The sequence below is a fragment of the Coptis chinensis genome, chromosome 4 (genome assembly GCF_015680905.1).
Source record: "Coptis chinensis isolate HL-2020 chromosome 4, ASM1568090v1, whole genome shotgun sequence".
Classification (NCBI taxonomy): Eukaryota; Viridiplantae; Streptophyta; class Magnoliopsida; order Ranunculales; family Ranunculaceae; genus Coptis; species Coptis chinensis.
This window is the reverse complement of record NC_141459.1, coordinates 107,921,404-107,949,328: the sequence shown is the minus strand read 5'-3', so window position 1 is coordinate 107,949,328 and position 27,925 is coordinate 107,921,404. Positions and strand designations below refer to the sequence as shown.

Here is a 27,925-nt window from a genome sequence, read left to right as displayed (position 1 = left end):
CGGGGACGCACACCATCCTTGTTCGTCTGCTTTCTACATTTAATTTCACACATTCCTTCTGCACCAAAACCATTCAAATTCATCCCCAAGTTGGAACTCTTAAAGTTCATCAGCCACTGCACAAAACGACTCTTAAAGTTCAATATAACAGGTCCACTACTCTGTGTGTGAGCATCTTGAACCAAGCAATAGCTGGTCTGCTCCAAGTGACGAAGTAGTGCCATAAACTTCTTTATTACTTCTTACGAAGACTACCGAGGGGGCATAAAAAGATCGAAAATAAAAATAAAGGGGTATCCACTGTTTTTCTCCTTCATTTTTCAGTTACCTTATATCAATAATAAAAAATGAGTGAGGATTTTAATATATACTTTGCACAGTTAGTGAAGACTTAGACGTGATGGTAGCATAAGGTGGACATTTCAGATGTGATCAAGTTGTGGACAAGAACAACAGTCCGGGACAGATCAATGCTTTATGCTATGCAAAGTGGGTTTGTCGAGTGGTGTATAATCAGATTTTACAACCTTCGAAATCCCTATGTAATCTCTGATCTTACAGCCTCTCTCTTCTCTCTCTCTCAGTTTTTCCTCTTTCTTTTCTCTCTTTCTCTCTCTCTTATACTCCCTAACCGCTAACTGCTTCCTGATTCCACGATCTCCACCTCACCAGTTCATAACCGCTAACCGTCCCTCATCGGCCTCAAAGTACCGCGGCCTATATCCCCCGTACTCTCACTCTCTGGTTTCTTAAGTTACCTCGGTCTTTGAGACATGTCATCCCCATGGTCATGAATTTGGTAGATACAAATGCCCCCTCTCGGCCCCCCGAACCTCGTGAAGAACTTCGTTTGGGGGTCCGAGATATTCTCAAATTTATCAATCCATGGCCCCTACTTTTTTACTTAATGATATCAACGTGTGCTTTCTCAACGGGCACGCTATATCTCAACGGACACGCTTGCTCTTCTCTCTCACCACGTGCTTAGCATGCCCAGACGCGGCCATGATTACTGCGCACCCGACACCTCGTTCTTCGATATCCACGTGGCCCATCCTCCGGACCATTTCTCTTGACCTTTGGATATTACTCTCCGAATATTACTTGCTTACCCCTGATGCCTCGAATCCCGCTCAAACCCTCAAACCCTTCATCTTTCCCATTATTCTTCCATCTTTCATTCTCTAACCTCGGCACCTCTCTCTCTTCTTCCTCTTCCTCTGCTTTTAATTGTTCCGCTCTTCTTTGTTAGCATCTTCCTCCAAATTCTCTTACTTACCGGCTTGTCTCTCATCATTTGTGCTTTCTCTTCCTTGCTTTGTACCGTGATTGAAGGTCGGGCTTGCTCTCCTTCCTCTTCCCTCTTTTCCATTCTTGGTTTTTATTTAGTTCCGATCATCGTTTCATCTCTTTTCCACCCATTAGTCGTGGGATATCTTTATCTTGATCGAATTTTGAAATCCCGCTTCTTTGCCTCGCCACCACTCGAATATCATGTCCGCCGGAGTCCTCGAACTCTGCTGTCCGATCGATCGACGGAGACCCCACCCTCTAGATCTAGTAACACCATCGGTGGACGGATCGACTCTCCCACCTCCGCGACAAAGCCCCGCCGCTATCCCTTCTACCTTGGGAGATCGTTTAAGCTTCCCCACCCCCTCACACTACCGCGGACCCAACCTAGACGCAATAAAGCCGCTTATGGCATCCCCCATGATGTCTTTGTTAGAGCATGTGTCGAGAATAACTCACTTTCCCCATCTTGTAGAACCGCGGCCAGGGAGCCTGGTCGTTACCGTTGGGCAAATAGTAGCCGGCTTAAGGTTCCCCCTGTCTTTGCTTGACGTAGAAGTATGCAATCACTTCAACATTCCGCCATGTCAAGGCATTGGCAATTTTTGGCGTGTCATGTACGCTGCCAACTTTTACAACAAAACCAACTCTCCCCAGATCAAACTCCGCGATGTCATTGCCCATTACTTCATCAAAAAGAGTACCAAGTTTGGCAGTGTAGGCTATCAATCCTTTTGTAGTCGTCCACGAAAGAAATCTTTCATTCTTCACATCACCACCTCTGATAAAGTGTGGCACCATTACCCTTTGTATGTGTCCGGGAACTTTCTGTCAGCGGACATCCCTTCTGAGGTTTCTCTAAGGCACTTACACTTTCTCAGGAGCGGTAAGTGTATCTGAGCAGTTGGTGTGTCCTTGTATTCATTCTTATCCGTCTTTGACCTTGCCGCTAACTTTCTTTGTCACAGGTTGGAGGCCCGATTCTCATTCACAACTTTACAACGGTGTCTACTCCGCAATCTTTCAGAAACTCCGCGATCTGGGAAACGACCAGTGCGGCCTTCTAGGCATTGATCCTGAAAAAGCCACTCCGCTCCTTCTCGACCCAACCCTCAAAGACTTCGCCCGTGATCAAGGCCCTTTCTATCGCTCCGCTTCCACCTAAAGAGAGATTGCCCAAACCTTCTCCCCAAGACTAAGAAGAGGCTACACCAAAAAGATCTCTCATTCACAAGCCGAGGCCCTTAGAGAGAGCCGGCCGCACGGACTCAAGAAACCTCTACCGCTGCTCCGCACCAATCCACCCCAAAGTGTGTCCTCGCTCATATTCTTCCCCCTTGCCGATTGGGAGGACGATTTTGCGATCTCCGACTCCCCTCGCCCACTCGAACATGGATGTCAACAAACTCAAATTGTGGGACAAATGACCACGAAGATGAAGCAGGATCGACTTCGGCGCCCGCAGGGCCACCCGCCAAGAGGTGTAGAACTGCGGGTAACACCTCCACTCTTCGCTGCCCCATCCGCCCCCAGGCTGCGGCCCCACGGCCGTTGGTCCCATCAGCGCCGTCATGGTAAGGATCCTGCCGTTGGGCTGAAATCGCATCCCGAAGTTCAAGGCCGGGATCGCCTGCCACCACTAGAGACTCCGCTTTGAACACAATGCCGCGGTGGTTTGCCTCTCCGTTTCTTCTCATCCCATCTTCCACGAGATCGCTTCACGGTGACTCGAACGCGTTTCGCCACCATCTGCCATCTACACCGGGTGGGAGAAGGTGAGTCTCATCTTGATTCTTTTGCCTTGCATCATTACTTTGTGTCACCTCTAACTCCTCTCTTCTGTTCACCGAGCTCGGATATAGGCTACGCCATCCGGGATTGACTAACACCTTGGACACCCCGGAGACGGTGAAGCGGAGATCCATGGGCGGGGGCGGAAGGCAAAAGGCAAAATATGCCAGAAAGAGAAATGAACTCGTGATGACTCCTCCGCGGCCCTCAAGGCACACAACAATAAGGTCACGAAGGGGCTCTCCACAAGAAATAGCGGACCTTCAGCTAAAGCGGACCAGTGAGAAGGCAAAGAATGGAGGCCGCCAAAAAACCACCCTTTTGAACAATCCTCGGCAAATGCGTTTGCCTCCTCGACCCGCTTCCGACGCAGCGAAAAGAAAATCGCTAGGGGAATCCAAGCCGATGGCCGAAGCTTTCATTTCTTCCGAGACTTCTTCCCTCGCCGCCTCCCTCGCCCAAGCGACCAAGCGGCCGATCCACCTGCTACCTCCTCGGGCCCGACAAGGAGCCCGCACCGTCCCGTGGCCACCGATGAGGTAGTAAACATATCCGTTGCTCACCCTGAAAGAGATGCCCGAGGACACCTCTACTCCCGCACCCGCCGAGGAGCAGCGTGATCGGAGTTCAACCCTTTGTTTTATAGCTCAATATCTTTTGTAATATACTTGTTCTTTACTTGGTGTTCTGGATATTATGCGTGCCCCGTATTTCTGGGTGTTCCCAGCGGGCTCAAACCTTTGCCAATTAACGATGTATTCCGGATATATTTTGGGGAAAATGTTTTTCCAAGTTGCTCAACTATATTATGCTTAGCCGTTCACAGGACAATTTGTTTTCGGGCCGCATATCCGCCCAAAATTTGTTTTCGACCACGCATCCGACCGGATGGCTTCCCCTCTCACCGCCTATGGCAGCTGTAGGGCTATTTGGGGGCAGCTTAGTTTGCCCCCCGCTTGGTTTCGACCTCGCCGTCCGCTGGCGGCTCGTCCCCTCCGTATCTCTCTCTCACCGTGAGGCTCTTTGGCACTTCGGTTTGCCCCCAGTTGGTTTCTTTGACTCATCGCCCACGAAGGGCTCGTCCCTCCGTTATCTCCTCCGGCCAGTGAGGCTCTTTTGGGGCATCTCGGTTTGCCCCGGCTTGTTTTGACCTCATCGCCCACGAAGGGGCTCGTCCCCTCATTTCTACTCTACGGTAGGAGGTCAGGGGGGCAGCTTTGCTTCGATTTACCCCGTTGGTTTGAGTGTTCACGGCCATTACACTGCCAAATTCTTTGGTCTCGACAGACTTTTGATTCGATGACAAAGATGGGCGCATACATAACATCATCATACACTTAGATGAGAATCTCTCGTTGATTCCAGAGCTTGTCTTTAATTAAAATAAAACCTGCATAAAGCATCACTCATAAAATTTCTTCAACATTCTTATGTTCCAAGGTCTCGCGATGTCCTCCCCCCTTCGTGATCAGAACCGATGGGTCCCAGCCCGCCGCTCGACCACGGTGTATGGCCTCCCGGTGGGCCCCAACTTTCCGTCCTTCTCTTTCTTCGTGGTCGGGGTTACTCTTCTCGAAACGCCGTCCCCACTGAACTGCCGCGGTTTCACCCTCTTGTCATACTGCCTCGCAATCTCCTCGGGTACTCTTCCCAACTTGATGCTACCATATCCCTCCTTTCCTCTGTAAGGTTCAGTCCGCAGCCTAAAATAACTTCATTGACTCCTCCCTCTACGGCTCACGGTTCTCCGTTGTCGCCTCCACCATCTCTACGGGAATCACCGCCCCACTCCAGGGCCATGGCAAATGGCGACTCTTGAGTGGAAGTTCGTGGTGTTGTTGATGCGCCCATAGCACCTGATTCAACTCGCCCCTGGCCCCTTTCGATCTTCTAACTTCTTCTTCAAATTATCCATTATTGTCTTGTTAGAGGATTCCTCTTCGACCATTCCCTCCGGATTGTAAGGAGCTGAGAATCCTTGCTTCACCTTGAATGCTTGGAGGAATTCGCGTACTTTGCCCCTGAATTGAGTACCGTTTGTCTGCGATTATGGTATCGCGGCAGCCCAAATCGGCAAATTATATTTTCCCACGAAATTTCTTTGACTTGCTCCTCCTTAACCTCGCCGCAGTGCCACCCTCAAACCCATTTGGTGAAATAATGCTGCCGCTGCCAACACGAACCTTCGCTTTGCCATGGCTGCGGAGGCGGTCCAACGATATCGAACGCCCACATGGCGAAAGGCCAAGGACTGAATACCTTATGCAAAGACTCAGCCGGAGCATGTATCAGCGGTGAGAATCTTTGGCATTTCTCACACCTCTTGGCATACTCCGTTGCGTCCCGCTTCATGTGCGGCCAAAAATACCCTTGAGATAATAATCGATGTGCCGCCGTCCTACCGGCGTAATGACTCCCACAATCCCCTCATGAATCTCACTCAAGACCTCTTACACTGTTTAAGCCCGATGCATTTCAATAACGGTCCAATGACATTATACCTCAGATAAGTCACCATCTATCGAGTGTACCTTTGAGACACTGTTCCATTCTTTTCTCTCCCGCTTGTCCTCGATCTCGACCCGCCAAGGAAACTCTTTATGGGTTCCCTCCACCTGTCTCATTCTCGGTGACTACCAAAACTGTTTCACCCTCCTCGGCGTGCTTGGTTTGTTCAAGACCCTAATTTCGACGGGCTCGGCCCTCGGGTTCCCGGTAGCACCGCCGCCATATATGCTAACGATCGGGCGTCGGTTCTCACCGCGCCCGTGGGCGAACTTGATCTCGAGTAAACTTGTTAGCCTTTCTCTCGTAATACCTCTAAATATTTTGCCATCCGGGGCACCGGGCCGCAAACTCTCCGCTCATTTGACATATTACCAAATTGGAATCTGAATACACCGTTAATTCATTCACCCCAAGATCGGCCGCCATTTCCAACCCCGCTATCACCGCCATACTCGGATTCATTGTTCGGCCGCGAACCCCAACTTCATCGATAATTCTAATCGGTTGTTCTCGGTGTAACCAACACCACCCCGATCCCGCTTAGGTGTCGGGTCGCGATCCATCTGCAAAGACCTCTCCACCCGTTTCTCATATCCCAAGGGTCGAATGGATCATGACTAGGATCGCCCTCTCGCTCCATAACCATTTCCTCTCCCCATGTAGGGTCCTCGGCCGGAATTCTCGCCAGAATTCCCGCCTATAGCCTCGGCTCTCCCCCCGTCTCGGTACTTCTATGTGTCGTATGAACTCAAGACTACCGCCCAACTTCAACATTCTTCCCCGACTTTTCCGCCTTCGTCGGGGCTGTTTGAGTGGTAAATTTGTCACCACCACTACCGAAAGAGCATCGGCACGGGTTTAGTTTCAAAGCCGAAAACCAACGCCCGAGCGAATTTCGATCCCCGCTATATCCGGTTTCGTGATCTAACATGGTTTTGCTCAAAATACACCGCCTCTCTATCTTGTCCACCACCCTTATCAACACGGAGCCGATTGCATCTCGACACCCCCTAAGTACGTCATAGCTTTTCTCCTTGCCCCGGTCGCGACAAGATAGGGGGCTCTTCCCCAAATAAACCTTTAACTCCCCGGAAAGCTTTTTCACACGCCTCGGTCCATTGGAAGTCCGTTGTTTTCCGCAAGAGCAGTGTACAGAGGTCTACACTTGTCCGGAGGATTTTGAAATGAATCATTGGAGAGCCGCGATTCTTTTCCCGCCAACCTTCGGACCTCTTTCACATCCTCGGGTGATTGCGATCTCTACCAAAGCCCCGATCTGGTCCGGATTTGCTTCTATTCCGCGGTATGTGACGATGTAACCTAAGAACTTTCCCCCGACGCCACCCCAAAGGTGCATTTGTCGGTTTCAACATCAGCTTGTAGGTCCGTAATATTGCAACGTCTCCTTCAATCCTCCGATGTTCCTCCTCGGTCATACTCTTTTCCACCATGTCATCTATGTAGATTTCCATTCCCTTCCGATCTTGCTCTCAAACATCTTCTCACCTATCCTCAAAAGGTAGCCCCGGCGCTTTCAAGCCGAAAGGCATTCGGGTATAACGAAGAACTCCCTACTATAAACGCGCGGTTTTGTCTTGGTCCGACTCATACATGAACACCCGATTGTATCCCATAGATCGTCCATGAAAGAGAAGAACTTAAACTCCGCAACCGATCCACCAACTCGTCTATCCGCGGCATTGGGTAACAATCTTTTGGACATTGTAAATTGACATCCGTGAAGTTACAGGCTTTGAGGAGGGTGAGAAGCTACAGGCTTTCATTAATGATCTTGTTGATTCAGAACCAGAAGTTCCTACTATGGAACGAGTAGAAGTTATTGAGAATGCAGAGAACCATGAGTTAGGAGCTCATGATGAGAATCCTATTGCTCATGATGAGATAGAACCTATTGGTATAGAAGATGCAGATGAGATGCATGAACCACTACCAGAGCAAGTAGAAGTGCATCCTCCTGAGGCACCAGCAGATGGGGCAAGAAAATCAAACAGAGAGAGACTAGCTTCAACCAGGTATCCACCACATACGTACGTACTACTATCGGATGGTGGAAAACCTATGTACTATCAAGCGGCACTTGAAGGTACAGACAAAGAGAAGTGGTTGAAGGCCATGCATGACGAGATGGATTCTTTGCATAAGAATCACACTTATGAGTTAGTTGAGAAACCGCAAGGACGAAAAATTCTCAAGAATAAGTGGATATACAAAGTCAAGCATGAGGAGAACAATCCTCACCCAAGGCACAAAACTCGCCTTGTTGTAAAGGGATTCGGTCAAATGAAATGTATTGACTTTGATGGTATTGGGTATGACTGCAAGTATGAACCTAGAGGTTGAGCAGCTAGATGTTAAGACAACTTTTCTTCATTGAGACCTTTGAAGAAGATGTCTACATGGACCAGCCAGAGGGGTTTGAGGTCAAAGGCAAGGAGCACCTAGTATGCAAGCTGATAACAAACTTAGATGGGTTGGAGCAAATAGCACCGAGGCAGTGGTACATAAAGTTTGATTCCTTTATGGCGAAGCAAGGATACAAAAAGTCTGCTTCTGATCATTGTGTGTTTGCTTATTGATTTCCAGATGAGGGATTTCATTGTGCTATTGTTGTATGTGGATGATATGTTGATAGTTGGCCCAAACATCAACAAAATATCCAAGCTGAAGAAAGACTTGAGTAAGTTCTTTGAGATGAAGGATTTGGGTCAAGCAAAGCAGATACTTGGGATGCGGATCACTCATGACAGAAAGAGTGGGAAGTTATGACTTTTTCAAGAAAGCTACATTGAAAAGGTGTTAAAAGATTCAACATGGATCAAACGAAGTCAGTCAGTTGTCCGCTTGGTGGCCAGTTTCGCATGACCAAAGAGATGTGTCCAAAGAGTGAGCATGAGCAGAGTCAGATGGAAAAGATTCTTTATGCATCCGCAGTGGGCAGCTTGATGTATGCAATGGTGTGTACAAGACCGGATATTGCTTTCGTCGTTGGTGTTGTAAGCCGTTTTCTGTCAAATCCGGAGAAAGAGCATTAGGAAGGTGTTAAGTGGATATTGAGATATCTCAAGGGCACTTCCAAACCGTGTTTTTGCTTTGGTGGAAGTAAGCTCTTACTTGAAGGCTACACTGATGCAGACATGGCAGGTGATGTTGACTCGATGAAGTCCACCTCCGATTATCTGGTTACTTTTGCAGGGGAGCGGTTTCTTGGCAATCAAAGTTGCAAAAGTGTGTTGCTCTCTCCACTACAGAAGCCGAGTATATTGCAGCCACTGAGTGTTGCAAAGAGTTGCTATGAATGAAGATGTTCTTCGACGAACTAGGGCTAAAGCAGAAACAGTTTGTAGTTTTATATAACAGTCAGAGCGCCATCTATTTGAGCAAGAATCCGAGTTTCCATTCTAGATTCAAGCACATACATGTGCGTTATCAGTGGATTAGAGAAGTACTTGAAGACAAGCATTTGTGTATCGAGAAGATCCATACTGACAAGAACAGGTCGGATATGATGACCAAAGTCTTATCGAAAGGTAAGTTTGATGTTTGTTGTGCTACCGTCGGAATGGTAGCAGACTCCTCCTGTTGATTTGAAAATTGCATGGAGGAAGCCCCCCTCACTGTTCGGGAGGGGGAGATTGTTGGTGTTATCCCTCACATGAAGAGGAAAGGATTTCACCGCGGGAAAGCTTGCTTAAAGCGCACCTGCTTTTTTTGTCTTGCTTTCGGAGCGCGACCCACGCCATGCCTTGATGAACCTCTAGAAGAGTGAAGCACCTTTGCTCCGACTTGGCTTTTACCACACGACCCAGCCCATTATGCCTATTTTGGCAGAATTCTATTTTTCCGGAACCACGAGTTTTGGCTTATATGTTTAGGTTTTTGGCAAAACCAAACACACGAGAGGCAACACAAAAATCAGAGAAAATCCAATCTTGAAAGGTATCAAGATTGAGAGATAACATTTACAGATAGACAACTCTGTAAAGAGATAAGAGTGATCTAATAAGGTGAGAGATTGAAATGAGATATTGTAATCTTTCTTCCCACTTTATAAAATACTAGCTTTTGTGGAAGTAGGCATTATTGGCCGAACCACGGTATATTTTTGTGTTGTGGTATGCGTTTAATTCTGTTTTACATTATTATTTGTTGTTAATAGTTGTTTAGCGAGTTAGGCATGTTAGCATAGATTGTAGTTGATATTTAGAATTTATCTAGAGTTGAATTGTGTTCAAATACAAATTATCTGTGTAGTGGAGGAATCGATTGGTATTGGTATAAACCCCAACAAAAACAACTTCCCACATTCACAAACAAAGTTGCTTTCCTTGTTAGTCACCAACAAACGTGGTGTGCATCGTTTCTTGTCTCTCCTTGCTCTATTTCTCTCCTAACTGTATGGCGTGTACCCTCCTTTAATTGTATACAGGGAAGCTGATGCTTAATGGCAACACCATCAATCGAATTTGTTGGGACACCAACCAAGGGAGACCGTAACCCATTCATACTTGCGACCTCTTGATGGTTCTATACTCCATCCCACAATAAAACCGTTGACATATTTCAATGTAAGCTATAGAGGGATCCTAAGCCAAATTAGACTTAAAACTGAAAAATCACATTAATTATCGGAAAAAACAAATAAAACTTAAAAATCTCACAATGACAAGAAGTTACTTGTACTTTCCTAGTTGCTATTATACACATTCATTGCAGCTGCAAAAGCGTCCCTTGGTGTGCCATCGAGTCTTGACTTTTGTGGTATCTCCAGTCCCCACTTCCACATCCGTGTTGCAACGTGACATCAATAACGCGTTTCCTACTTGATTTGGTCTTCCTATCCCATTATTTGTCTTCGCACTTCAAAATCTACTAGAGCAACCTAATAAGCTTCTTGAACCTCATTTCTTCTTTGTTGAATCATAAAAAACATGGCTGAAGCGATACTGTCTGTTGTCCTGGATCAGTTGACCTCATTCATCCGAATAGAAGTTGAACAGGAAGTGCGGTTGGTGGTAAGGATTCGTGAAGAATTAAAAAAACTCGAGAACAAGCTCATTCTGATTAAAGCGGTGCTTGAAGATGCGGAAAAGAATGAAAGACATGTGAATGCAGTAAAGGTTTGGTTGGAAGAGCTCAAAGATGTGATGTATGATGCAGAAGATGTATTGGATGAATGGAACACACGAATTCTCATCTCACGAGTACAAGGATTTACTGCCGATGGCTCTCACGTTGCCAACAGAATGCGTTCCTACTTGTTATCTCTGTGTACTTGCTTTAAACATGTTGGTGCACGTCATGACATTGCTCATAGGATTAAGGACATAAGAGAAAGACTAGATGAGATTGCTCTCAACATGAATCAACTAAACCTCGTTCAGAGTCATAGTTGCGAGGAGCCTCGACAACTCACTAACTCTGGTGTGGAAGTATTTGATATATATGGTCGGGATTTCGACAAACAAAATATACTAAGCATGCTGCTGTGCGAGACTAGTCAACAAGAAAAACGGATTCATGTACCTATCTTGTCAATAGTTGGAACTGGCGGGTTTGGTAAGACAACTCTTGCACAGCTAGTGTTTAACGAAGGAACTATAGTGACCACTTTTGAGCTGAAAATATGGGTTTGTGTTTCCGAACCTTTTGATCTTGTAAGGGTTGCAAGAGAAATCATTGAGCAAGCTACTGGAAAAAATCCACAAAGTGAGGTTGGGAGTGAAACTCTACGCAAACTTTTGTGCAACTCCATAAAGGGAAAGCGGTTTTTGCTTGTGCTAGATGATGTTTGGACTGAAGATTCCAGTTGTTGGGAGCCATTGAAGTTATCTTTGGATGGTGGTGAGCGAGGAAGCAAAATCATCGTTACAACACGTAACGAGGCAGTTGCGACAATGATCGGCTCAATTTATATACACAGACTTGCACAGTTGTCCGACGATGATTGTTGGCACATATTCAGACAGATAGCTTTTTGGGGAAGAACACAAGAAGAGCACGAAAGATTAAATGGAATTGGACAAGGAATCGCAAAGAAATGCAAAGGTGTTCCACTAGCTGCCAAGACATTAGGAAGTCTAATGCGATTCAAACGAGCGAAACAAGATTGGACGGATGTATTAGAAAGTGACATTTGGGAAACACAAGAAAAGAGTTTCTTAGCTGCTCTTTTGTTGAGCTATCACGCTTTGCCGTCAGTTTTGAAACGATGTTTTATGTACTGTGCAATTTTCCCGAAAGACCACAACATGAAGAAGGAGCAGTTGGTGAAGCTATGGATGGCTCAAGGTTATCTCGGCTCTGATGGAGCAAGAGAGCTAGAGAGGGTTGGTGTAGAGTTATTTGATGCTCTGGCGATGCGATCATTCTTCCAAGATTTTAAGAAAGACGATGATGGAAACATTATTGAATGCAAGATGCATGATCTCGTACATGACTTTGCCGAGTTCCTCACAAAAACTGATTGCTCTGTTTTGGTGAATAATGAGAAAATTATCAGTCACAAGATTCGTCATTTGACAGTTGATGATGTAGAGAATCCATCTATTTATGAAGCAAAGAAGTTACGCACATTGGTAGGAAAATTATCCAAGTCGGTACCTTCTGCATTATACCAGTTGACATGTCTTAGGACCTTAGACTTGAGTCGTGCATACTATAGTCCTGGCCTTGAAGTACTTCCAAGTGAAGTGAATAGATTATTACATCTTCGGTACCTTGATTTGTCGAAAACAAGACTGAAGGAATTGCCTGAGACAGTGAGAAGTCTAGTTAATTTGCAAACATTGAAGCTTACCAGTTGTGATAATCTTCGCAAGCTGCCAGAAGGAATTGGTGAACTTTCAAACCTAAGACATCTGGAAGTTGAATACACTCCTTCTCTAAAGTATTACCCGCGAGGAGGCATTGAGAGATTGAGTCAGCTTCGAACATTAAGTAAGTTTGTTGTGAGTGATGGAAGCAGCAAAGGGTCCGTGATTGGGGAACTAGGAAATCTCAATTTTCTAAAAGGAAGGCTATATATTACGGGGTTAAGGCATGTAAAAAGTGGGAATGAGGCCAAGCAGGCAAAATTACAGAAAAAGAAAAACATTTCAACATTGGGGTTGAATTTCGGAGATAGAGAATTCTTCCCTCCGTTGATCTTAAGAGACCAAGTCAGCAGCGAAGAGGAGATACGAAGGATGGAAGGTGTTCTTGAAAATCTGGAACCACATAAAGAACGCTTGGAACGATTGGAAATAAGGAAATATGTTGGCTTCACGCTCCCTCCTTGGATGTTGTCAGTCGAAGAATCTGTATTGTCCAATATTACATACTTGCAACTTTGCGAGTGTCCAAATTTGAAGATGTTGCCCGCTCTAGGCAAATTACAATTTCTTGAAGAACTCTCTCTAATGGATCTAAGTGCGGTGAAACATTTGGGTGCGGATATTTTGACGGTTGGAAATGGAGATTCAACGTCTTCGTCATCATCATCATCAGTAGTGTTGTTTCCAAAATTGAAAAAGCTTCAGTTGTGGACATTGCCAGAGTGGGAGAAGGAGGAGCATGATGTCCCAACAACAACAAGTGATAATACTACTATCATTATCATGCCCCGTCTCCATGAACTATGGATTCAAGAATGCCCAAAACTGAAGGTGGAACCGCACTACCTTTTTCCTCCTCAGCTTGAAAGTGTGCTATTACAGGGCGATGTATGTGTTCTTTCCAAGACGTTAATGTCCCTCACCTACAACAACAACAACCTCAATTCACTTAGAATTGAATATTTTCCGCATTCCTCTCTCCCCCAAGGATTAAACCAACTCACGTCACTTCAACAATTGAAGTTTTATTCATGCGAATTCCTTGATTTCAAGCCAGAGGAGTTGAAACCACTCACCATGCTTCGCAAATTGCAAATCGGGTCATGCCCTATTATTACGAGAGAACATAGCAGAGAGGACTGGAGCATCTTAACCCACATTCCCAACATTGAAATTGACGGCAAAGATATTAAAAGCAGAAACTGAATTAGTTCTTGCACGATGACTTCATCTCTCTCGAAAACAGGTGACAAACAATCCCAAATATTAACTTTTGAACTCTTAACTTTTCTGATATTTCATAGCACTTCTTTGTGTTCAATTTTTTGATATTTAATGTTATGTGGATTTTTTATATACCTTTTAACAAGTTAGTGGAATTAAATGAATGTTGTGCATTTTAATGATAACTCGGTCAGTTCACCACTGTAGGATGGCAGTGAATTAGAATCCAGTTGAGGTTCATTGTGTTCAAGCTCGGTTAGTTATCTAATTTGAGTGTAGGATCGGCTCATATTTTAAAACGAGCTGAATTTGAACACTCCAAGAATTAGCCAAAATTGAATAGCTGGACTCTTTTACAAGTTCCATTTGGGGTGTGGGCGGTGTGTGGCTGTATTTCTGCCTATCTTCATATAACTGTTTAATTGCTCATTTGTAGCCTTCATCACTTACTGGTTTAGACATCCAGTGTTACAAATGTGAGACGCTCTGGTGCCCAAATCGTCGGAATATTATAAGATAGCCTTTAGTGGTCATTTGCGTTATACTTTCTATGCCGACCGTGAATAAATATGTTTGAGGACGACCGTTTATCATGCGAATATTCCTTACTAGTATTTCTTGCCTACGGAAGAAAATTGTTGATTTTGAAACGGATTTAAAGTTTCTACCTAAGTAAAGATGCGCGTTGTGCTTGTGTTTCATTTTGAAAATATAGTGGAATGTTGATCTTTTGTTACTTGCTAGTCTTTATTGTGGATATCATATTATGAATTTTGTTGATTGGAATTATGATTTTAAACCTTCCAAGTATTAGAAGCCTAGCTATAACTAACTTTCCACTATAATTAATGATTCTTGTGGGACCAGGGTATCAAGACCATGAAGAAGGGTGAAAACGTTTTATTTACAATCCCCCCTGAGTTGGCTTATGGTGAAACTGGCTCCTCTGCAACAATTCCTCCCAATGCGACACTTCAGTTTGATGTTGAGCTGCTTTCCTCGCCTAGTGCCAAGGAAATTTGCAAGGATGAAGGAATTTTCAAGAAGGTACTTACCGCGGGAGAGAAGTGGGAGATTCCAAAGGACCTGGATGAAGTGTTTGGTATGTTATTGACCTACATATTGCATCATTTAGTTGATTTAAGTGAGATGGAATTGCTTGGTTAATGTTTCTTGCTTCTCTTTTGTCCATTTTGCAGTTAAATATGAAACTCAGTTTGAGGATGGTACAATGGTTTCCAAATCTGAAGGGGTGGAGTTTACCGTTGGTGATGGTGGGAGTTTTGTACTTTACTTTAAGGTCAATACTAGTTGCTTATCTTTTTTGCGACTTCTCTCTAACAGGATCTACATGTTCTGCCTTTGCAACCAGGTTATTCCTGAATTAGTTCTTGCATGATGACTTCATCTCTCGAAAACAGGTGACAAACAATCCCAAATATTAACTTTTGAACTTTTAACCATTGCATAATGCTCTCAAGTTTGCTCTTCATTCGTAAATATTCACTTCTTTACAGAGGTTTCTGTTTCAATTTCTAGTAGTTTATACGCACGACAGAGATTTATGGTTGCATTTTTTATCATCAATTTGTCGTTCTTTATTTGGAGCTTGCATTTTGTGTAATGAAATTTAACTTGTGTGACTTTCGAGCTCTTACTATAGGAGTTACTTCTGACATTTTGTAGCTCTTCAGTCTTCATAGGACAAGATACACATATAGAGTTGGTATATTTTTGAAAATAAATGTTGGTATTGTCATAAAATTTAGTTGTTCAGTCCACCATATATTTTTTGCCTGCAATTTAGAACTTTGATTTGGAACTAATGAAAAATTTGACAGCCAATGTTTATAATGCAGGTAAGACATCACCACCATAGGCCCGGCCTGGTTGCAGGGGATCTAATGAAAGTGCGTTCATTTTTCTTCCTGGAAACCAATGTTTATAATGGAGTGGTGAATCTTTTCTTGCCTCTCATTTGGCCATGGAGAAAAAGGCGCCTCCTTTTTTACATTCATTTATCAATTTGATATTTTGATTGATAAAGTTTTTTGTTTTTTTTTTTTTTTTTTTTTTTTTTTTTTTTGTTGTGTAGCTGAATCACGTTTGTATGGATTTGTTTAGTTTTATCCTTTGCAGTGTAGTTTTAGAAGTTATAAAATTATTCATTTGTCTGACAATGAAACGTATTGGGAAGTTGCAAGATGGAACTGTGTTTCTGTAGAAGGGTCGTGACGATGATGAGCTATTTGAGTTCAAGACAGATGAACATAATTTTTCATGTCGGTGGATTTGGCATGCTTTCTCTGTTATCATGATTAAACTTGATAATGAAGTGTAGTCTTTACAATTTGCAGAGCAAGTTATTGATGGACTTGATAGAGCTGTCATGACAATGAAGAAAGGGGAGGTTGCAGAGTTGACTATTGCTCCAGAATATGGATGGTTTTGGTTCATCTGAATCCAAGCAAGAATTGGCTGTTGTTCCCCCTAATTCCACATTATACTATGAAGTTGAGCTCAAATCCTTTGTCAAGGTATCTTCAGTGAGAATTCTCTTAGTACGGCTCTTGCATTGTGCTTGGTATGAGTGAGTTTAAAATTTTCCTTTTCTATCATTAGGAGAGAGAATCGCAGGACATGAACACTCCTGAGAAAATTGAAGCCGCTGGTAAGAAGAAAGAGGAAGGAAATGTAGCATTCATAGCTGGAAAATATGCTAAGGCTTCACAAAGATGTGAAAAGGTAAGAGAGTTTTTAGTAGGAACGAATGATTTTAGAGATGGTTTCTTTGTATTGCAACTGACTGAACATCTCGTTGTAATCAGGCTGGAAAATTTATTGAGTATAACACCAACTTCAGTGAAGAGGAAAACAAAAAGTCCAAGGTTCTGAAGGTAAGCTGCAATCTGAATAATGCAGCTTGCAAGCTGAAGCTAAAGGACTACTAAAAAGCAGAGAAGTTTTGCACAAATGTAACTGAGGATTAACTTATAGCGACAACTCAAATCACATCAAACCAAGGGGCCTGAGGATTAATGCTGCGATAATAATTTTGTAGGTGTTAGAACTTGAGAGTACGAATGTTAAGGCACTGTATAGATGAGCCCAAGCTTACATTCAGCTGGCTGATTTGGACCTTGCTGAGATCGATATTAAGAAGGCGTTTGAAATTGATCCCAACTACAGGTATGTATTGTGCCTTTTTATTGTACCGGCTAATTCATTTATGTCCACTGTCTCTTGACTAAATGTATGTTGGGGGTGGAATCTTTGTGGAATCAGGGACGTGAAGCTGTAGTATAAAGTCATGAAAGGAGTTAAATAAGAAGGACGCTCAGTTTTATTGCAACATATTTGCCAAGATTAGCAAATTAGAAACACTTGATACTAATGTAAGTTGCTGACCTTTAATAAAAAATTGTGAGGGCACTTTTCTTTGGTTTAAGTTGACTGTTCTCCTGACCTAATATTATATATCCATGAGAGAAGCAGCAGCTTAGGCAGCAAGGGTTGACAGTGAGGCATGATGGACGACTGTGTTCAGTTCATTGGATGTCTTCTGTTTGCTAGGTTGTGTCTGGTTGACGGCTTAGTAGTTAGAGCCGCAACATTTCTTAATGTTTGTAAAACTCTTCAGATTATTGATAAAAGGATATTTCCGTTACGTAATTCTGATTATTGATGAAAGGATATTATGTATTTCCTTGGCTTTGTTAGCTAGGGGTGGAGTCTTGAAATTTAGTGCGTTATCTGCTTGGTTTTTACCCTTTGAAACCATATTTCAGTTGTTAGGTTTATATGTATTGCAATGCTCAGATGTGAAATTTGTGCCATGATGAAACCTGTTAGATGGATGATCTTGATTCTTGAGGAAGTAAGAATGACGGAGGTGTTACCTCAGAATTTTAACTACTCAAAAATGGTTTGCATTCTCAGATTCTCTTTCAGTGCTCAACTGATTAGTCTGCAAGGCACAAATCATAACTTCATAAGACGGCTGCCTGATGTGGAATGCTTGTAACTTCCAGCAGATTGTAATCCATCACCGAATATATGGACACTCTAGAGTACTGTAGCGGGCGGGCCTAATTCACCAGATTTTTGGCAGATATGGCGTTATTGTGTCAGCTTCAATCATCTTCCTTTGGTTCTTTCTGTTGATGGATTAGCACTTGCAATGGCCCCAAAGATGGTAGTGTGGTATGTTTACATTGGGTGTTGAATAAAATCTCCGTGTAAACTGCAAACCCAAATAGTGCGACAACAACTGAATGCTGAACTCCTCCAATTCATCGACAGGTACAATTTTGAAGAAGGGATTACATCATCAACTATTCAACACAAAATTCTCACATATTTAACATCATCGCCTTTGCCTATATAAAACTGATGTTAATGATATTGTTGGCTCCTGGGAAAGAATGAGCCAGATTGCTGAGATCCACTCCCTCTAACTGGTTAAAGATGATCCAACCTTCCTAAGAGAAATCTATAATATGTTTATACTGCACCTTTCCCTCTCAAGTCATGACAACATAAGATCAAGAACAACTTGTGCCTCAAGCAACAAATACAAAAAATATCACTGCAAGGCATATAAGATATTGTTGTACATTCTGAAAGATCTCGGATTACATCTCAAGGATAAGCCAGTGTAATGGTTTTCACAGCCATTGTTTTTCTGTCCCTCTTTCCGGCAGCCTTTTAAATTGCCCCCCCCTCTCATAGAAGCAAGATGGATTATATTGTGTAACATTATTAAGTTAGCTTTGAGTGCAAGAAAACTGGGTTGGGGTTTTTATTGCAGCTGTTTAGGTTGTTTGAGTTAGCGTCTACTTTGATTTGTTGGTCTGAGTTGAAGCATAATTTAGTTAGCTTTTTTATGAGAATGCATCTTTGTAGCTCCCTTTGTTTATGGGTTTTTGTCTGTAGTTCTCTTTAAGTGTATTTAAAAATACATAAACGAGTATAAGACTATTGTTGGAGAGAGAGAGAATTATTCAGGAAGCATTGAGAGATTTAGCCAGCTTCGAACATTAAGTAACTTTGTTGTGAGTGATGGAAGCAAAGGGTCCGTGATTGGGAAACTAGGAAATGTCAATTTCTAAAAGGAAGGCTAACTATTTTGGGGGTTGAGGCATGTAAATAGTGTGAATGAGGCCAAACATGCAGAATTGTAGAAAAAGAAAAACATTTCAGAGTTGGTGTTGAATTAGTCTCCAAGGCCCAAATCATAAGACAGCTGCCTGATGTGGAACATTTTCCAATAGGTCGCCAATATTTTTGAGTGATCACAGTTACAGTCGGAATGCTTGTACCATAAATTGCGTAGTTGGCATTGAAACTAATCTGCATACAAAATATATGGACACTTCAGAGTACTGTAGCGGGTCTAATTCCCCAGATTTTTGGCAGGTGTGGCGTTATAGTGTCATCTTATTTCATCTTCCCTTTGGTTCTTTCTGTTGATAGATTACCACTTTCGGCAATGGCCCATTCCGATGGTAGTGTGGAGTGTTTGCATTGGGTGGTGAATTAAATCTTGTTAACTGCACAGAATCTTCCATAGTCCATAGTATATTTACCAGGTGGTGATCAATTAAATCTTGTTAACTGCACAGAATCTTCCTAAACATATGCTGCAAAAATCTTGTTAACCGCACAACGACTGTAAAAAAGGAACGCTCCTTCAAACTTTCCCTAAATAATATTTCTTCGGTGAATTGCTGATTCCAATATTGCTATCAGAGAGAGTTTCAAGTACAGTTGCAAGCACATTCTTTCAGTACGCACATACAACTTACAAGTATATATACAAACCAAGTGGAAACAATGTCTCTCCTGGTTTGTGAAAAGTGTAGCAACTCAATCAAACACGAGGCACAACCTAAAAACTCCTAATTCATGCAAACTGACGGATTCAACAAAATAAAACATTTACTCTTGACTAATGACAGAGTATCTAAAGACATGTATGCGCCTGCTCTTGGTGGAATGATGCTATCCGTGGATGATTTCACTCTTGTAGTTAAGAGGTGAGATTTTTTTCTTTCCATTTATTTTGTGCATTTCTTATTTCAGATATGTTGTTCCTAACCTTCTGATCAAAACGAATTCAATGCAGTTGAAGCCTAGCCAAAATACCATTTAAGGAAGACACACGATTCAACTTCTAGTGTTGCGGTATAAGCTATATATGCCTATAAAAGTATAGGAAATGATGCATTGTATTGTCATGAATTCTCAAGTGTGATCAGTGACTGAGATATATGATGAGCATCATAATGTTAATCACTCTTCTCCCCTCCTCCTTTTCTTATGCCTTTCGTACAAGTATACAACTTCAAAGAACTCTGATTCTTCATCTAGATACGGGTGTTGTGTATTTAATTATTTATAATCCGTGTGATTGCAGGCAGAAAGAAGTGGTCTGCAGAACTCTCCCTCTTTGCGTCTCTCCCTTGAAAACAACTTCCCACATTCACAAACAAAGTTGCTTTCCTTGTTAGTCACCAACAAACATGGTGTGCATCGTTTCTTGTCTCTCCTTACTCTATTTCTCTCCTAACTGTATGGCGTGTACCCTCCTTTAAATAGCTAAGCATCTAATGGCCTGTAAACCAGTAGCCCTCTTTGAACAACTTATGCATGTATTGACTTGTGAACCATGCTCCAGTTTTGCTGGAACCAAGCTGGTCACGAGTGTATTCTGAACTTCTGATGGTGCAAAATGTTTTGATTGGCAGAAATTTTGATATTAAGGCATCCAAATCATGTTATTTCAATTGCGGTAGAGTAGCACTTTTCTTTCTGCCATGAACCTTTCCTTATGCCATCAAACCCTCGACGTACAATGTGCAAACTGCAAAATTGGAGTAAATTTTCTAGGATGTTTGATGTTTCTAATGTCATCTCTGTGACTTTCTGAGTGGTGTTTCTGATTTTCCCATTTTGCAGGTTTGAGTGTGCAAGACCTTTGAAGGAGTGGAAGGAGGGATGCCGTGATGGGATCATTATGTTGCACCTGTGTTTCACTTTGTTGCACTGTTAATGTGTTATGACTTGAGTTTTGATTTTGAATAATAGACAGCACATATCAGATTGGAAAATATCGTTGTGCTAATTTCTTAAAATTCTCAGTTATATGGATAATATGTTGAATGATTATGAGAAGGCTCCCTCCTCCGTAGCTGTATTATATTACCATGATGCTCTACCAAGGCCAATGTAGTTAATACAGGAGCGACTCTAAAAGACAAATCAGCTGAAAGAGGAACTCTAGAGGACACGTTATTTTTGTAATCACTCACAAGGACCGGGTGGATGAAAGTTCAAGTTTACCCTTTTCACGAAATTAGAACGGCTCGGGTAGATGAAATGTCAAGTATACTCCTGAAGAAAAAAAATAAACGGCCCAACCCAACTGAAACAACCCGGTTATGAACATTGATTGTTCATATCCACAGTAGGTATGAACAATAGCTATGAACAATAACTGAATCATTGTTCATAACTCAAATAGGTATGAACATTGATTGTTCATACCCCCAATTATGAACATTAGCTATGAACAAACATTGTTCATATCTATCCATGTATGAACATTGATCAAGTTATGAACATTGATTGTTCATACCCACGATAGGTATGAATATTGATTGTTCATACCTACCCATGCTGAACATCAGCTATGAACATTGATTGTGGCTATGAAAACATGAACCCAAAACAGATATGAACAATAACTGTTCATACCCCAAATTATGAACATTAGCTATGAACAATAAATGTTCACACCCAAAACAGATATGAACATTGATTGTTCATACCTCTTTGGATATGAACAATCAATGTTCATACCCAAAAAAAAATATGAACCTAAAATAGATATGAACATTGATTGTTCATACCCAAAACATATATGAACAATAAATGTTCATACCTATTGGAGCTATGAACACTCATTGTTCATACCTTTTAAAGATATGAACAATAAATGTTCATAGCCCCAATTATGAACAACAGTTATGAAAAAAGGATATAAATAATATGAAAATTAGTTATAAATAAACATAATATAAATAATAATAAGATACACATTAAAAACACCAATATTTAACTTTCATAAACAAATATCATTGTGCACAAAAAAAGGTATCATTGTGCACAAAAAACACCACAAAATAACAGAATTTGCCTTCTTTGCTGCTTCATTCTAGAGTCGCTCCCTGTTCATAAACAAAATATCATTGTGCACAAAACACACCATAAAATATAATGTTTTTTGCCTTCCTCACATTCATTCAGCAAAACATTCCCTTTCTAAAATCTCACATTCATTCAGCAAACAATCCCTTTCTATAATTTTCCTGAAAATCATGATCTTCTTTACTCCAACTTCTCGGCAAGTCTGAAAGCATTCTGCATGCAATGTGAGGGCGAACTTTTGTATTTCCTCTTCATTTATAAATTGCTAGAAATCCATATGACCTTGTTCATACAAAATTTCCATCATTTTATATACATGGAACCCACAATCAACGCTGCAATTTAGAGAATACACAATCAGTGCTAAAATATAAGGAATCATTGTATTCATACGTATTGGAGTATAAACATTTATTGTTCATAGTTCTTATGGGTATGAACTATGATTGTTCATAGCTATCTGATGCATGAAAAGTCATTGTTCATACCTATTGTATACCTAAATTTAGAGAGTACACAGTCAATTTAGAGAATACACAGTCAAATCACAATCAACCAATGTTCATACCTATCTGAGGCATGAACAACCAATGTTCATAGCTGTCTGAGGTATGAACACTCATTGTTCATACCCAATAGGAATGAACAATCATAGTTCACACATGTAACACATAAATAAATAATTACCTATTGTTTTGCTGCGAACATTTTGGTGAAAGTATTCTTCCTTTATTACCGACAAGCTGGATTTTCAAATCCCCCTTTCTGATAAGATTGTTTATTGACTCAACTAGTACCTTCTTCTGCAAAATTACAATAAGTTATTTCTTTATATTTCAACATAAAAAAAATTATGTAATTTAAGTGTTTATTGTCGAACTCACAAATTCTTTTGCAACTTCCAACCCCTTTTTTGTCTGGCTTAGGGAGTTGAAGTAATACCATCTTGTTTGTTGTCCCTCCACCAACTCCAACACAAGAAGAGTCCAATGATTGTCCAAATGAATTGGAATGGCAATGAATTTCAAAGAGAAGTCAATGCTCTTCAATATGGTTTCCAATCCTACTTCTTCCAACAATCTCTGTGTCAACAATTGTGTGAAATAATAAGAATGTGACAATAATAATAGATGAAATAAAAATATTTTTTTTAATAAAAAATTCACCTTAGTGTTTGCAGATACTAGACAAGTTTATGCTTTTCCAGTCTTCCTCTGTTGAAGTTCTATCGCCCACCAGTCGATGACATGTTGAATGGATAAGTTTTTTTTTAAAAAATTGACATCACATAAATAGCTTATGACTATGAACAATGAATGTTCATACCCATTGCTGGAGTATGAACAATGAATGTTCATAGTCCAATTGTGGTATGAACAATGAGTGTTCATAGCTACCAGATTATTGGCAAGTTGCTCGAGTATGAACAATGATTGTTCATAACCATTGCTGGAGTATGAACAATGAGTGTTCATAGCTAAAGACTATGAACAATGATTGTTCATAGTCCAATTGTGGGTATGAACAATGAGTGTTCATAGCTAAAGACTATGAACAATAATTGTTCATAGTCCAATTGTGGTATGAATAAAATTTACCTGGTGATCAATTTCTCTATCAAAGAGAATATCTTCAACTAGAACACCTTGAATTTGTAATGTTCCATTTGACCAAGCAATAGCTCTTCAAAAACCATAAGAAATAACCATTAGTCTAACAAGATATTTACTCAAAAATATTATTTTTTGGTATCTTAAACTTACCCACTGTCCACAATTTTGAAGAACGTGTCAATGACTTCTCGATGGGTTTCTTCCAAACCCACATAGTATCAACACGTCTTCAGTTCAAGCAGAGAACGAACGGTACTGTCATCAACAAGAGTTTGCTTGCCAGTGTCACCTTTCTTCTTCTTTTTTCGCCCATCTCCAATGAAATCCTCGCCAATCACTTTACTTTTCCTTTCTTTATTTTGCTTCACTCGCTTTACAAGTGAGCAAGGTTTCTTGGATCCCTCGACATCCTTCTCCTCATCTTTATCTGGAGGTGACAAGGTTAGGCGTAGATCAAATGATGGACCATCAAAAGGTTCTGTGACATTCTTCCTCTGCTGAACTTCATCCGCAACTTCAATTGTGGCTTCGTCAGAATGCCCCTGTTGCACTTCAGCCACTGCATCCGTGACTTCATCAGGATGCACCTGCTGCAATTCTTTAGGTGGGTGGACTTCATCCATTACTTCAGTTGTGACTTCGTCAGAATGCCCCTGCGGCACTTCAGCCTGGTGGACTGCATCCGTGACTTCATCAAGATGCCCCTGCTGCACTTCTTTAGATGGGTGGACTTCATCCGTTACTTCATTAGGTTGCAATTCAACCTCATCAGACATATCCCTCTCTTGCTGCTCCTTTAACTTTTCAATTTCATCTCTAGAAGACATAATTTGCTTTTCAAGCTCAATTACCCTCTCCTTCAGTTCTTTGTTCTCCAATTTCAATGCATCAATGTTTTCTGTAGTAGACTGGACTGTTACTTCATTGTTTGTGACTAAATCACTATACATGTCATGAAGTAAAGTCTTTTCAGCCTCTGATGCTGCTTCAGCATCAACAATAATCTAACTTGCAGCTATTTATGTTATTGGTGTCTTTCGAAACGCATCAAGCAAGGTCTTCAAATTCCACCTTGCACACCTCGGGAATTTGGTTTCATGGTTCTCTACCTTCTTGATGACTACAGAGTGCTCACAAAACCAAAACTGCAACGCACGTGACGAAAGCCATATTAGTTCACACACCAATAAACCAAAACATTAAATCAATCAATGTTCATACCCTAATAATATATATGAACATTGGTTGTTCATACCCACCAATAGCTAGAATATTGGTTGTTCATACCCACCAATAGCTATGAACATTGATTAATCATACCCACTATTAGCTATCCACCAATAGGTATCCATGTATGAACATTCATTGTTCATATCCACCAATAGCTATGAACATTGATTGTTCATACCCACCATTAGCTATGAACATTGATTGTTCATACCCACCAATAAGTATCCATGTATGAACATTAATTGTTCATACCCACCAATAGCTATGAACATTTATTGTTCATACCCACAAATTGTTATAAAAACAGACAAACAACCATAAATTAAGGATATTGAGTTAAAGAAATATACCAAAAACATTATAGTGCATCATTTGATCATACCCACTATTAGCTATCCACCAATAGGTATCCATGTATGAACATTCATTGTTCATATCCACCAATAGCTATGAACATTGAGTGTTCATACCCACCATTAGCTATGAACATTGGTTGTTCATACCCACCAATAGGTATCCATGTATGAACATTCATTGTTCATACCCACCAATAGCTATGAACATTTATTGTTCATACCCACAAATTATTATAAAACAGACAAACAACCATAAATTAAGGATATTGAGTTAAAGAAATATACTAAAAACATTATAGTGCATCCATTGATCGTCTGTTTTTTTGCTTCTTTGTATTCAATGGCAGCATCAATTAACTCCTTGTGTATGGCAGTTGGCCAAGACAGACTTCTAAGTGTATCCAAGTTGTCAACAGCCTTGATCAATGGCCATGATGCTCTGTATTTGGCATTGCTGAAGAAACATGTAACCAACATGAAAAGCGATTGCTCATCAGTGGTTGCCAAAGTCCTCATTATGCCATCTTCAACATGAGACTTGGAATACCTGGTGTTTCCATCACCAAAGTACTTTTTAATGAAGCTGGTTTTCTTTTCATCATCTCCAACAGTCCTATTTAACTGAACCAAAGTATTTGTGATAGGCAGCCCAAACATGAGACTAACCTCCTCTACAGTTAGCTTTACCATTTTTTTTTACAATCTCAAATGACTCCTCAGGTACTGATTTGAAATTGTCCAAGAGATAGAATATTTCTTTGTTTGGCTTGAATTTGTTTCCTTCAACAATCCCACTGTTGTATAACTCATAAAACATAAACCAAAACGGTGTCTTCTTCATTTCATCGACATACTTTTTTGGAATTCCCACTTCTTTGAGTTTTTGTACCAAACTTATCATGTGTGAGAAGGTACATCGCAGCTGCACAGGTGCTACTGTGCTACCTTTAACATTCTCTTTCTCATCTTCCTCATCTTCCTTCTCTTCCATCACCTTCCCTTTCCTAGTATTCTTGACCACAACCTTCCCTTTACTAGTATTCTTGACCACAACCTTCCCTTTACTAGTTTTCTTTGTCTTTAGTTTTTTAGATTGGCCGGCAGCGCTGCTCGACTCCGGTTTCCTTTTTTTGGATGCAGATCTCAAACACAACTTTTGTTTGGTGTGTCAAATCTCAAAGATAACTTTCTACTAACACTTCTACTCACAGGGGACTTATCGGCTTTCTTCTTCTTCTCCATATTGCTTTTCTTCCTTCCTCGAATTAAGGACTGCAAATAATTGAAGGTAAGACATGCAAATTATAAACATAGTTTTGTTATTGTAAAGGTATGAAATCAATGTTCATACCCAGGGACTATGAACAATTAATGTTCATCCCAATGGACTATGAACAATTAATGTTCATACCCAGTGTACTATGACCAATTATTGTTCATACAGAGTTATGAGTAATCACTAATGTAAATGTACCTTTAATGGAACCTCCAAATCATCTTCTCCTCCATCTTGTTGTTGTTGTACTTCTTGATTTCCAACATTCAAATCCTAACATGCAAAACAAAGTTATGAAAAATCAGTATTCATACATATTTACTATCATGCTATATTACATGAATATGAGTATTCATAATCTAATATGAGTATGAACAATAAATGTTCATGCCTATTTCCTATTCTACGCGGTCCTAACATATTCAAATCCTAACATGCAAAAACAGACGTATCAACACACATTGTTCATACCACTTTCTTGCAAAAAATAAAATCAATAATTTTTTTTAAAAAAAACCTCTAAATCTTCTTCTTCTTCTGCATCTTCTTCCCCTTCTTCTTCTTCTTCTTCTTTTCCTTGTTCTTGTTCTTCTTTTTTTTCTTCTTCTTCTTCTGCATTTCCATCATCATCATCAGTATCTGTTTTCTCGTCATCTTCACCTTGTTCTTCAACAGTATCATTTACAATACTTTATACGACATTTGATATTTCTTATTTGTGTTCTTCACAGTAAATGTCGTTCTCATACCTAGGGTTCTTGCAATTTTCAGTATTGCACAAAATTTCATCCATTTGATATATTTTGATTCTAATTTTGGAGACAATTTTAGTTTAAAAAGGAATCTAGGGTTTTACTGTTTTTGTGTTAGTTTTCTTTTTGCTTTCGCTATTTTTTGGAAATGTGTGCAAAATGAGAAGTTAGTTTTGTATTTAAAGTGGACACGAAACCGTTTATTTAGGACGTGACACGTAATACCCTAAACTAAATTTGGTGGGTATGAACATCCATTGTTCATACACGAAATAGGTATGAACACTTATTGTTCATACCCAAACAATCACTGTGTTTCTCACTGTTTCACATCTGTATTAATATGAGTATGAACAATGGTATGAAAAATCAAAGTTCATTGTTCATAAATAAGTATGAACATTGATTGTTCATACCCACCAATTGTTATATCCATGAATGAATTGATATATCAACATTGATTGTTCATACCATGTATGAACATTGATTGTTCATACCCTAAATAGGTATGAACATTGATTGTTCATACCTATTCATGTATGAACATTGATTGTTCATACCCACCAATTGTTATATCCATGAATGAAAATTGTTATATCCATGAATGAATTGATATATCAACATTGATTGTTCATACCCTAAATAGGTATGAACATTGATTGTTCATACCTATTCATGTATGAACATTGATTGTTCATACCCACCAATTGGTATGAATACCCTAAATAGGTATCATACAATCAAAATTAAATAAATGAATGAAATCATAAGAGACTTTAAAAATGAATTCCAAATAAACTGTATTAATAACTATCATTCAATCAAAAAATATTTAATA

At 40.7% G+C, this 27,925-nt stretch overlaps 2 protein-coding genes and 1 long non-coding RNA gene across 14 annotated transcripts in view; all 3 read left to right on the top strand.

Annotated features, from left to right (window-relative positions):
* Positions 1 to 10,254: 10,254 nt before the first annotated feature.
* LOC147506872 (putative disease resistance protein RGA3) overlaps positions 10,255 to 27,925 on the top strand; it is a 30,056-nt gene continuing 12,385 nt past the window's right edge. For 3 of the 5 annotated variants that reach the window (XM_086558901.1, XM_086558900.1, XM_086558902.1), the window contains exons 1-3: positions 10,255 to 13,671; positions 14,517 to 14,751; positions 14,849 to 14,923. In XM_086558901.1, coding sequence (XP_086415027.1) covers positions 10,542 to 13,631 — 3,090 coding nt within the window. In that variant the 5' untranslated portion in view covers positions 10,255 to 10,541 and the 3' untranslated portion in view covers positions 13,632 to 13,671; positions 14,517 to 14,751; positions 14,849 to 14,923. Of the gene's footprint in view, positions 13,672 to 14,516; positions 14,752 to 14,848; positions 14,924 to 15,021; positions 15,071 to 15,490; positions 15,737 to 27,925 lie in introns of those variants that run through there. The other 2 variants (XM_086558903.1, XM_086558905.1) reach the window with 2 other exon arrangements.
* Positions 15,774 to 17,321, top strand: LOC147506875 (peptidyl-prolyl cis-trans isomerase FKBP65-like). 8 transcript variants are annotated; one of them, XM_086558931.1, is made up of 7 exons: positions 15,774 to 15,931; positions 16,007 to 16,186; positions 16,272 to 16,394; positions 16,478 to 16,546; positions 16,711 to 16,838; positions 16,935 to 17,048; positions 17,142 to 17,321. In XM_086558931.1, exons 2-5 carry the CDS (start codon positions 16,088 to 16,090, stop codon positions 16,753 to 16,755), a joined length of 336 nt encoding a protein of 111 aa, XP_086415057.1. In that variant the 5' UTR covers positions 15,774 to 15,931; positions 16,007 to 16,087; the 3' UTR covers positions 16,756 to 16,838; positions 16,935 to 17,048; positions 17,142 to 17,321. The 8 variants fall into 8 exon arrangements, with proteins under 8 accessions (XP_086415057.1, XP_086415056.1, XP_086415054.1 ...); XM_086558930.1 differs by having other exon boundaries at positions 16,478 to 16,624; positions 16,935 to 17,044; positions 17,137 to 17,321; XM_086558928.1 differs by having other exon boundaries at positions 16,478 to 16,838; positions 16,935 to 17,044; positions 17,137 to 17,321.
* Positions 20,183 to 20,785, top strand: LOC147506874 (uncharacterized). Its single transcript, XR_015194018.1, has 2 exons — positions 20,183 to 20,442; positions 20,610 to 20,785. It is a non-coding gene; the product is annotated as an uncharacterized LOC147506874 (long non-coding RNA).